Source organism: Pogona vitticeps, chromosome 2, assembly GCF_051106095.1.
Source record: "Pogona vitticeps strain Pit_001003342236 chromosome 2, PviZW2.1, whole genome shotgun sequence".
In the NCBI taxonomy this organism is placed as follows: domain Eukaryota; kingdom Metazoa; phylum Chordata; class Lepidosauria; order Squamata; family Agamidae; genus Pogona; species Pogona vitticeps.
The window spans coordinates 100,426,061-100,437,922 of NC_135784.1; the positions used below are offsets into that span (position 1 = coordinate 100,426,061).

Consider the following 11,862-nt stretch of genomic DNA (forward strand, 5'->3'; position numbering starts at 1 on the left):
TGTATGGAAGTGAGAGCTGGACCATAAAGAAAGCAGACTGGCAAAGAACTGATGCCTTTGAATTGTGGTGCTGGAGGAGACTCTTGAGAATCCCCTGGACTGCAAGGAGAACAAACCTATCAGTTCTAAAGGAAATCAACCCTGAGTGCTCACTGGAAGGACAGATCCTGAAGCTGAGGCTCCAATACTTTGGCCAACTCATGAGAAGAAAAGAGTCCTTGGAAAAGACCTTGATGTTAGGAAGGTGTGACGCCAAGAGGAGAAGGGGACGACAGAGAACAAGATGGCTGGACAGTGTCTGCGAAGCAACCAACATGAATTTGACACAACTCCGGGAGGCAGTGGAAGATAGGAGGGCCTGCCGTGCTCTGGTCCATGGGGTCACGAAGAGTTGGACACGACTAAACGACTAAACACACAGTTACCAGAATGATCCTACTAGTTAACAAAGTGTCAGCAAACACAAAAGCTTTTCTTTTTCTTTCTTTCTTTCTTTCTTTCTTTCTTTCTTTCTTTCTTTCTTTCTTCTTGGATCTATTGAACTGTAAAGTGATTCTGATGTGACTTCTGGAGAAAAAACCTCCTCATGGCTCTTGTTCACTTTGAACAATTCAGAAGTGACAGTTGTCAGTGGACATGGACAACAGCATATAAGATATCCTACAAATTCAAGGAATAGTTTCTTAAAGCACACTCAGCTGCATAGTATCCATGAGGATAGAGAAAGGGCAAAGCTCTTATTATGGAATAATCTCTTTAGTGAGAGATCAAACAGAAAATCTATCTCCAAACATCTTTTGTTTAACAATAGTTTATACATGTGGTTGTTTCATCTCTCTCACTTTCTGTTCCTCTACCCCCTAAAATGCTGTACGCCACCCAGAGACCTTTGGGTAGTGTGGGCGGCATATAAATTAATTAATGAATTAAATAATTAATTAATTAAATAAATAAATAATTAATTAAATAAATTAATAATAATAATAATAATAATAATAATAATAATAATAATAATAATAATAATAATAATAATAATAATAATAATAATAATAATAATAATAATAATAATAATAATAATAATAATAATAATAATAAAGGAATCCACTTGTATTAATGCTTTGGTCCCCATTTGTACATCTGTCTCCGTAATGTCTACACATTTAGAGTATTTATTACACAACTATGCCCAAAGCAATGCACAATAAATATTTTACATTGCTAGCATATATTTTAATCTTCAAACCACCTGGTGAGCATCAGAGGATTTTAATCTATGTGGCCACACAAAAAACTGATTACATTATACAGAATCACAGAAGTAGTTCTATTGAATGATAATGTATTTTGAATTTCAGGATGTTCTGGTAGATCAAATTTGTGACGCAGAGTTTGACAAGGTACTTGCACTAGTTATAAATCACTGCTCTTACTATATCAGTTTCACATATTTGCATGGATGTAAGACATGTGAAAACTCTATTTGATATTTTGATAAGGATTCTAAATTCATGGAATTATGAATATAGTATTTGTCGAGATGTGCACTGGTCTTCCACCTTGGTCTTTACCTAAATAAGGGCACCCAAATTGGCACCTAACTCCTCTCTGCTCTTTTGGAGACCCTTTCTCCCGATCTTTATTTGTGTCCAGGCTGGCATTTCTGGATTTCTACATCTGGGCTGGGGGGGGGGGAATTCCTTCAAATGGGAAACACAGACTACTGTGACTTAGAATGTAAGTTACTATCAGAGTTATTTTGGGCAGATTTATGTGCTCATCTTCAGCCCAGAGAACACAAACACTCAAAAAAGTGGGGGGACAGGAGATTCCTAGTATGAATTTTGGCACTGGCACCACCATGCCAGCAACAAAAGAGAAACCAAAGTAGGATGAGAAATAAATAAGATTATAGAGTAAAGTTCCAACCTAACCACTCAACATCCTTATAGGAATTCAGATATTTATCTTTTGTGTGTGTGTGTGTGTGTGTGTGTGTGTGTGTGTGTGTGTGTGTGTGTGTGTGTGTGTGTGTGTGTGTGTGTGTCTGTGTGTCTGTGTCTGTGTCTGTGTCTGTGTCTGTGTCTGTGTGTGTGTGTGTGTGTGTGTGTGTGTGTGTGTGTGAAGTTACTTTATTTCACATCCAAAAAAAGAATTCATGTATTTATCTATGTATATATGGATACATGTGCACAGTAATGCAGCCACTATGTTTATAAAAAGGGGTTTGGGGAGGAATATTTGAGATTATACAGCCCAGACAGTATACTACACCAGTAGAAGTCCCTCAGGTTACACTGCAGCTTAAGAAATGTGCAGGATGGCTCCTATAGTCTTGTGACCTCAGAGAACTTCCCCAGTATTTCAGTGATTAGAGTGGGTAGAAGAGGCCTTGTAATGCAGGGGTGGTGTGGGGCAAAGCTGTCAGTCTCCTTCTTCTTTTGTGCCAGTTCAGCTTCTTCTTTATGAATAAGTGGCTTCCAATTTCCTTCTCACAGCTTTTAAACACACACTGCATCTTTTAAATTTTAACACATTTCACCCCATGACTGTTCATTTAACATGAGGGTCCTGTGTGAGTACACTGCTCTGCATCATGAGCATCCCTGGGCTTTTTCCTCTACTCTGTGGTCATCACTGATTTGCACAAATAGCCCTTATTGAGCTAATGTTTCAGTGTTTGGCAGAATATGGGGCACAGACCTGAATGTTTGTAAATTTTGACAAGAATACCCTAATTCAACTTCTCAAGAGGCCAGGAAGACATCTACATGAAACTGACTGAGCCTTCTCAGTTATGGTATTTTTATTGATTGACTGATTGATTGATTGACTGATTGATTGATTGATTGATTGATTGATTGGATTTTTACCCTGCCCCTCTAGGCAATGTCTACTCGGAGCGGCTTACAATTAAAACACATTAATATATACATATAAAATCATAAAATTTTTCAGTATTTACAATTATAATTACAATTACAATTACCATTTAAGCAGTGGATTTCCGACCAAGACGTTGCCAAGATGGCATAGCATGAACGAAAAGAAAAAAGCTAGGAATAGAAATCACTTAATTGACTGGAGGGAAGGCCTGTTTAAATAGCCAAGTTTTTAGCTGGCTTTTGAAAACACCAGCCAAATTTGCTGGTGTTTTGGAAAGCTGGCTTTCCAAAACACCAGCAAATGAAGGGTGCCAGCCAAATTTCGGTTGGAAGGGTGTTCCATAGCCGAGGGGCCACCGCCGAGAAGGCCCGGTTCCTTGTTTTTTCCTTCCAGGCCTCCCTCGGCATCAGGCCCCTCAGCCATCCCTGCTGGCTATGACGGGTGATTCGGGTAGATGGTACTAATGGTACCATCCCCATGGAATGGCCTCCTAGTAAAGCTGCGCCTGAATCTGTCCCTCTCAGCTTTCAAGAGGATGCTCAAAACTAAGCTGTCCAAAGAAGCCTTTAAGAATATCCACCTTTAATGCTTTGTCATATTACGCCACCATCTTGCCATTGTCTGGATTTGCTTAGTTTTTATTAATCTGCTTATTTGTGTTTATCCTGGTGCTTTGTTTGATTTTGTCTTGTTATTTAATGTTACTTTATTTCTATTCTTCTGAACTGCCCATAGTTCAGAAGAACTAACCCAGCACTAATCAGTCAGTATACAAGCTAAATAAATAAATAAATAAATAAATAAATAAATAAATAAATAAATAAATAAATAAATAAATAAATAAATAAAAGTATAGTGGGTCACAGCAAAAGCAGGCCCATTGAATCAATGGAACTTATGGAGGAGTTGATTCACAAAATCCTCATTGATTCAATGAGCCTACTCTAGTTGCAATTTACTACACTAAACAACAGGATTTAAGCCAGTGAATATTTTGCAATTGACTGTCATCAAAAGTAAGCCTCCCAATACAAGTGGCATTATGCTGAACAATTTATTCAAAAATTAGTAGACTGCCTGCTATTGAGAGAAGCTGAATTATTCATTGTGAATAAATTATCCAAGAAATTTAGCACTTCTTTCTGTTTGCTAATGAATCAGTTCTCATCCCTTCAGTGGACTTGCTATTCATAAGTATTCATTGAATAGTTTCTGCAAACAAACCTTCAACCTATGGCTGTTTTGCAAAACTCTTTTCTGTTTATGGTGTGTTGTTACTGCTCAATAAAGCACATAAGTTTTTCCCCTCCTGCCTGACTTCTGACTGGATGAATACAAACATGTTATTTAACAAATGATAGCGATTTAGACTATAGATAAAACTGATGAAAAGAATTTGATTTCTGGGTCCATTTTGAGGCCAATGATCAATTGTGTGGAAAGCTGTGAAAAGTCTAACTGTTGTATGCATGATTTAATGCCATTTTTGTTTTCATTTGAATTGCAGTCAAGAAGTGAGGGGTTCCTATACCTAAGAGTGACATATTCTTAGTATAGTCAGGTGGAAAGAAACCTGTAATAGAGACACCTGGGACTTGCATGATTGTGTAACTGTAAGCATTTCCTAATCTATGAAATGGAGGGGGGGGAAGCTCTGCTTGACTTGCCATTCAGAGCAGTGTTCATGTTATAACAGGAAAACAAAATGAAGATTTCAAGTCTCTATATAAATTGAAGGCATGATGAAAATCAAGAGAGGCAGTTGGAAGTATTGATTTAGCAAAGGCTGATGCCAAGGTGAATCTCAACAAAAGTAAACTCTTGAAATGAATGGAATTTCTTAGGCACTTCATTTATAATTCCCACAAATGTTCCATGGCTTTATTCTAGTTGGAACTAACAATGGATTTAGCCCAGAGGTTTCAATGGATGGAATGGATGAGTGAGATTATGTTGCATTCTTCAGATGCATGCTAGAAGTGAGGTACCATACATAAAAATTGTGGTATATAAAACTAAATTAGTCTTTAAGGTGTTACAAGACACCATCCTCGATTTTGCTGCAACAGACTGCCATCACCACCTGGTGGAAACTGGCTGATCACTGGCTGAAATCCTGTTGCTTAGTATAGGAAGTCTCAACAAGAATAAGCCCATTGAATCAGTGATACTTATGTACGTGTTAACTGACCAAATTCCCACTAATTCAACGGGCGTCCTCTAGTTGTGACCTACTACACTACACAACAGTTTCAGCCACTGTGTTGTTTCTTCAGTTTTCTATTTTCAGATATATTCTAAGAGCTTATCTCATGTACACTTAAAACATTTGCCAGTGAGACAGAAAGAACTGTATTTTTTTAAAAAATGCACTTTCTATCTATTAGTTAAATTATTGATCACTGTAATTGGAAAACGGGGAAAAAAAACAGTCTAAAGCTTTTTAAAATGTCCTAAGAGATGAACAGAACTATGTAATTTTATGCTGTAATGTATAGCGTCTTACAAATATTTAATAATATATAACTTTTAAATGATATATAAACTCATGTACTAATGTAAAGAACAGATAGTTCTGTATGCTTTCTGTCCAGCAAATAGGATATAGTCACCTAACATAGTATGGCTGTTAATCCATAACAATCGAGAAATAAGTCATAAAACAAGTCAGTCCATAGAATCAGTGGGGATTTGGTGAGTCAACTCCTCTGTAAGTTCCATTGATCCCATGGATCTACTCTAGTTGCAGCTTACTACTGGAGTCTAACTTATTAGAGAACTCATTCTCTAAGCGCTAAACCCAGCCAGTAACATCTAACTATCGTCGAGAAAGCAACAGGTACTTATAAGTTGAAAAAAGTCAATAGGTTTTGGGTGATGATGATTATACCCCTAAGATCTACGGAAGCCAAGTATAAAATGTGTAGGGGAAAACCCTAAAGAAGGAAAAGCAAAACCCAACCCGTTCAATGACCGCCCAGTCCAAACTTCTTTCACTGCGCACCTCAGTATCAAAAATCATGTTAATGTAGAAAGATTTTGAGGTGGGGGAAAAAACACAGCATTCCCCGTGCCGCCCGCGCAAATTGTGAACCACTTGGTTCAGATAAAACAATCCAGTTCTACCTCCTTAGGAGAGGGCGACCCGAACCGAGCACCTGCTCCGGTAAGGGCGAGCTCGTCATTTTGGCCCACAAACCTGTCGCCTATTTCTCTAAGCCTTTGTCACCTCACGCTTTGCTCGCATAAAAGTGGGGGGTGGGGGTGGGGGAGGCAGAAAAGCACCTCCTGAAAGATCCCCACTGAAGGACGGGGGTCGAAACGTGGGTGGGAGGAGGAATCCGCCACCCCACCCCCCCCTCTCCCCCAAGCGCCGAACGCCCTGGACCATTCTGGGCAAAGCCGCTCGCCCTGCCTTCCCAGGTTACCCTTGGGGGAGACTCGCGCCTCCAGTCCCTCAAGCTAATCTCTTTGTTCCTCCCCTCTCTCGCCCCCCCCCGCACACCCCCACCCGCTCCCCTTTTAATAGACTAATGAAGCTCAAACAAGTGGGCTTAGCCTAGTGATCGCTCACGTGGCTCCCAAGCCGCCGCCGGCTTGCCATTGGGCAGCCGTAATTATAGGCACGCTCCCGGGAGAGGCCGGAATCCTCGGCGCATAAATTATGCAAATGAAGGAAAGTGCAGCACGGGGCAGACCTGATGCCTTGATTCATTCATGCCGCCAGAGCTTGCTTGGGGGGGGGGGGGGAACGGGCGGAGGTGAAGGAGGAGGAACGGGCGACGGGGGGGGGAGAGAGAGAAAGAAAGAAAGAGAGATCTATTGTTTTACAGGGTATATAAGATGTCTGAAGCCAGTCGTGTGCCAAAGTCCCCGCTCACACGACTTGATAGCCGCAGAGATCACTTCATAGACAAGAGCTGTCGCGTGTCCTCCCTCTGGCTTTTCTTCTCGCCAGGACCTACGAGGAGCATTCATTCACGCTTTCCTGGTCTTCAGGTTACACTTGCGGGGGAACTTGGCCAGCCGGCCGCGCGTGTATGTGTGGACTGCCGCCCTGAGCCCAGCTCGTCGAGTGAGTATGAAGGGCACCCAGCAAGCCCCGGATGGCTTTATTGATTAGATCTTTCCAAAGTTAGAGGTTCGGTCTGAGACAAAAGCAGTCGTCTTGTACGTCTTCGTTAGGCTGTCTTGAGGGGAAATTGCCCTGACAGGGAAGTCGGACGCTGCCTTGAAGGTTTATTTAACTTTCATCTACCGGTTCTCTTCGTTTTGATCTGGGATTTTAAAAATAAATAAATAAACCACTGGCAATAATTTTATTCATGATATCGTAAAAGAAGCATCCCACCCCCGATTCTCTGCCCCCCAAACAGTTGGGAAATTTACTTCTTTGGACTACAGTTCCCATGATCCTGTTGCTATGGTGGCCACCGTCCATTCTATCCGTTGTATTCTGGGAACTGTAGTCCCCCAAAAGGTAATTTCCCCCATCTTTGCTTGTTTCTGATTCAATTTATCTTGTCCCAGGTCTTGTATTTTGTCCCTTTTGTTCTCAGGTGTAGTCCCCAAGGTGATCCATTTCTTCCCTCTCTTCACAGGATGTCCTCTCCCCTGGAGACCAGCTTCTCTGACCTTGACAACAGCAGTGAAGTGTCCTTTTGCCTCACAGATGACGAAGGCAGCAGCCTACGGGCCCCTTCTTGGGCCTCCTCTGAGTGTGCCCCTTCCTTTGAGCACAGCACTGAGGAGCGGGTCGAGGAAGAAAGAGAAAAGAAGAGGCGCAGGGGCCGGACCAAGGTCAAAAACGAAGCTGTCCTTCATACCCTCAAGAAGACCAGGCGGGTCAAGGCCAATGACAGGGAGAGGAACCGCATGCACAACCTCAACGCTGCCCTGGATGAGCTCAGAAGTGTCTTGCCAACCTTTCCTGATGACACCAAGCTAACCAAGATAGAGACCTTGCGCTTTGCTCATAACTACATCTGGGCCCTCTCGGAGACTCTTCGACTGGCGGACCAGTGCCTCCAGAAACCACCCAAAGACATGCTTCTCCCCAGCTTCTTGAGCTCAACGGACCAGCCGGCCAGCCCTGGCAGTGATGCTGGCTCCTGGGTCTCCACAGCCTCTCCAGCCGCCTCTTCCATGTCCACCTGCACTTCCAGCCCTAGCAGCCCAGCCACTTCAGAAGACTATTGCTGTAGGCACACAGAGAATCTCTTCTCTTTCTCCAGCCTCCCCAAAGACTTGCTACAGAACTGCTCGTGCTTTGTGCAGTACCATTAGAACACGAATCTGGCTGCAGAGCCAGATGTTGGGCTTCCCCACGGTGCCTCCTTGACAGGGGCTGGACTTGGTGATCCATCGGGTCCCTTCTGGTTCTGGAATTCTAAGATTGTCATGTTTATTATGGAGGCTGTTTGTTCATGGTGGGGTGCCCGTCTTCTACTAAAGTTAAAAGTCCCCAAATGATCAGCGCTATCACCCTGCTGACTTGTTCTGGCTGGCTGGAAACCATGTTGTCGTTTTTCATGCGGGGTGGGGTGGATCACAGCTCCCAGAATCACCCAGCTAGTGGACGCTAGGAGGTGTGGTCCAGAAAATGACTTTTTTTCCCCCAAATGGTTTCAGAGTGGGGAACTGGAGTTTGGCTTTTCAAATTAAAACTCCTTAGATTTCTATTATTTTCATTATTTTAGTGACATTTAGAATAACATTTTACAAACCTCCCCTTGATTGTCCTAGCAGCAGGATCTACCCAACAGTGTGCTTTTATTTTGTCCCAGTTTGATTTCTAAGAATTTCCCTCCTCTTCTTCTTCCTCCTCTTTTTTCCCCCTCCCCACACTTTCCTGAATTTCACAAATCCTACTTTGTTTCTTTCCTTTCCACTGACCTGAGCTCTTGGTCATCAATACGATTTAGAAAAGAGAAGAAAAGGGACAGATTTGCTGCTACAGACGAGGTGAAAAGTCAATTTTACAATTTGTAGAACTCTAATGAAGAAAAATGAGCATGAAAATTTGGTTTGAACGCCCTGACAATACAATGAAAAGGCTTAAGGAGGGCTGATCCAGTTGGGTGCACAGGACCTCCTGCTAGGGACTTAGCACACCCAGTTTTCAATAGATTCTAAAGGCTCAGGAGGGGGCTCTGAACCTGCCAGGATCAGTCCCTGAAGAGGGAGACAAGGAACTAGGTTCATGCATTATGGATCCTGACCTCCACTGCTTCTGTCTTGTTTTCAAGTCGGGCTAGACATGGGCCATTCACTGACTGGATCTGATGCTAGTTTAATTTAATCAAGAACTTTCATTCATATGAAAATTGTATTTTTGTACATAAAGAGCTTTATTCTTATTATTATGTCCACATTATCTGAAAATGTGGTGCTGTAGCTTTTTTTAAAAAAAGTGTTCGTAAATAAATCTTTTTACCTTTTGCAACTTCAGTGCATTTTGATGAATCATTACTTTTTCCACAGGGGCTGTAATTTGATAACGTTTACTTGGGCTTGAAAAAGAAGGATGAGCCAGTAAAAGTTACTAGTGAACAGGCAAAACGGTCTTGCGGCAATAGAAATCTGAAATAAATTTAAAAGCAGTTAACCATGAAGCAATCAATATACATCGACATCACAGAATTCTCCTGCATCACCTAAGCATGAACAGAAGTATAATCCATTCAGGCTTACAATAAAGCAAATTAAAACTGGTAGCCAGCGGTTTAGCTCTGAGCTAGAGACTACCTGTGGGGACACAGATTCTTAAAAAAAGAGTTCTCTTTGGTGTAAGGAAACATCAGCTGGCAACAGATTTTCAAAGAAAAGGGGATTAAAAGGGATCAATAAAAAGTGACAATTATGGAGAAAGTGGGAAGTGACAGGTGTATGCCTTACAGCACCAGGTTTATAGTTCCACTCTTTCTGAAGGGACCTTGAAGCTTTCGCAAAGATTTCAAACTTTTAATCCTTTTTATGTAAAGGAAAATCATTATCTCGCATTTACACAATTAAAAATCAATTAGCATACTAAACTACATGCAAAACCTCCCAAGTTCTCATTCTTTTTTAAATAATGGGGTTAGACTTCGAGGCAACAGTTCCTTCTTTTGCACATTTTAAGTTTTTGGTGATAAGAGGTATTAAAATAGGTCTGTTTTTTCCCCGCTTTAATAGAAAAAGCTGTGACTTTTAATTTCTCCCATTGTTTAATTTATATGGGACTTTCCCTCCAAAGATCTCAAGATAGCATCCATAAAGAATGACTCCATTTCATCTCTCCCAGCAGCACCTCTATGACATGCTAGCCAAAAGGAACTTGGATAAGCCCAGTTATGGATGAGCTAGGATATGAATCCATATTTAGTCATGCTTTAAAGTTGACCCATTGAAACAGGACTTCATTTACTCATGAATAACTGATCATATTGAGTTCAATGTATCTGCTGTATTTGTGACTAAATCTGGATTCTTGGAATAAATCAAGAAACTCAAAGGTTACATTATTCCCATTCTACTTTGACAAGAGCAACTACGATTATCTCCAGTTGGATCAATATAAAGTTTGCCAGTTCGTCTGTTTCCCATTGATCCAGGTATTTTTGTGCTTCTCCCAAAATGGACTTAGTTTTTCTAAGTAATAATGGAGTCTTATATTTTCTAAAATGGAAAAAATCTAAATCGTCCTTCCTCAGGGCATCTCCAAGTGCCCCAGCACAATACCAGCTACAGCCTTATGTCTGAAAACCACTTCTCCCTCATTGGACTCTGATCATAGAGACTCCAGCATTGCCAGTCTCCTGCCCCATTCCTTCACAATCTGCTTTTTTGGGTGATGAGGAGATCTGGAGAGCTCAAAAGCTGGGATATTTCTTAGGTGGCCTAGTAAAGAAATTATACTAATATGGATTTTGGAATCTATTTATGGCACACACAGGTTTATTTGCTTTTCCTGAGTGGTGAACTAGGTGAGAAATAGTGTCTGACAAAAGGTTATCTGTGTTAGCAAGCAGAACTGCATGCCTGAATTACCTTGTAAATTAAAAAGCTAGCTTTGTAATTAAGCATTTGGCTGAACCCCTTAGCTCTCATCCTCAACTAAAACAAAACATAAGGCTGTAACTCAGTTGTGCTCACATAATCCTGTATTATCTTTGTGTCTTCTTTTAGTTCCTTCCTTTCTCTTCCTTTGTTATCTTTCCATCTGTCAAAATCTAGGCTGAAAGTTTCTGATGTACATCAAATGTACATCATGACACAAATTCATTTCATAAAAGTAACATGCAGGCTCCATAAACAAGTTGAATGACTGAATAGGTCATAAATCCAGTCACAATTAAGGTTTATTATGCAACTGTGCAACATTTTTATTGTGAGCCGCCCTGAGTAGACATAGTCTAGAAGGGCGGGATAAAAATCTAATAAATAAATAAATCAACTGATTCACTTCCCACTAGACAGAGTCTCTGAAGGATTTATGTCTTTTTCTTGGGTAAAATGCTTCAGATTGATAGGATTGCTCTAAAGCCATGGATCGATCAAGGTGATCAAGAATTTCAAAAATTGTAGTTGCAGACTCTGTCAAATGACAGACCAGCGGAAGTGCTATGTGCATGATCATTAGGTAACAGAGAGGAAAGGAAAATAAGCATTCTTTGCGTCTCTCCCAAAGTAGATCCAAAGGAAAAGGTGAAATTATGCAACTTTGACAAACATGCTGAGCTCACGGGTTTGAAAGGGTCATTTTGTTCAGCAGAGAAATCGCGCGCACCCTGGGGAGAAGCCCAGTGGCTTTGTCTTTGTATATATGTCATGTCATGTGTGAAAAGATTGTCAGATTGTGATCTGAAGCAGAACAAACAAAGGAAATCAAGTCCAGCCTTTAGGGCAAAAGTGTAAAGATGGATTAACCCCTATTTTGAAACCTGCAGAAATAAACTTATGGACTTGAAAATTATCTTTGCTTTACCTCTCCTATGT

At 41.1% G+C, this 11,862-nt stretch overlaps 1 protein-coding gene across 1 annotated transcript; it reads left to right on the forward strand.

Annotated features, from left to right (window-relative positions):
* Positions 1-6,747: 6,747 nt before the first annotated feature.
* On the forward strand, positions 6,748-8,288 carry NEUROG1 (neurogenin 1). The gene is made up of 2 exons (XM_020782644.3): positions 6,748-6,958; positions 7,485-8,288. Exon 2 carries the CDS (start codon positions 7,486-7,488, stop codon positions 8,167-8,169), a length of 684 nt encoding a protein of 227 aa, XP_020638303.2. The 5' UTR covers positions 6,748-6,958; position 7,485; the 3' UTR covers positions 8,170-8,288.
* Positions 8,289-11,862: the final 3,574 nt, after the last annotated feature.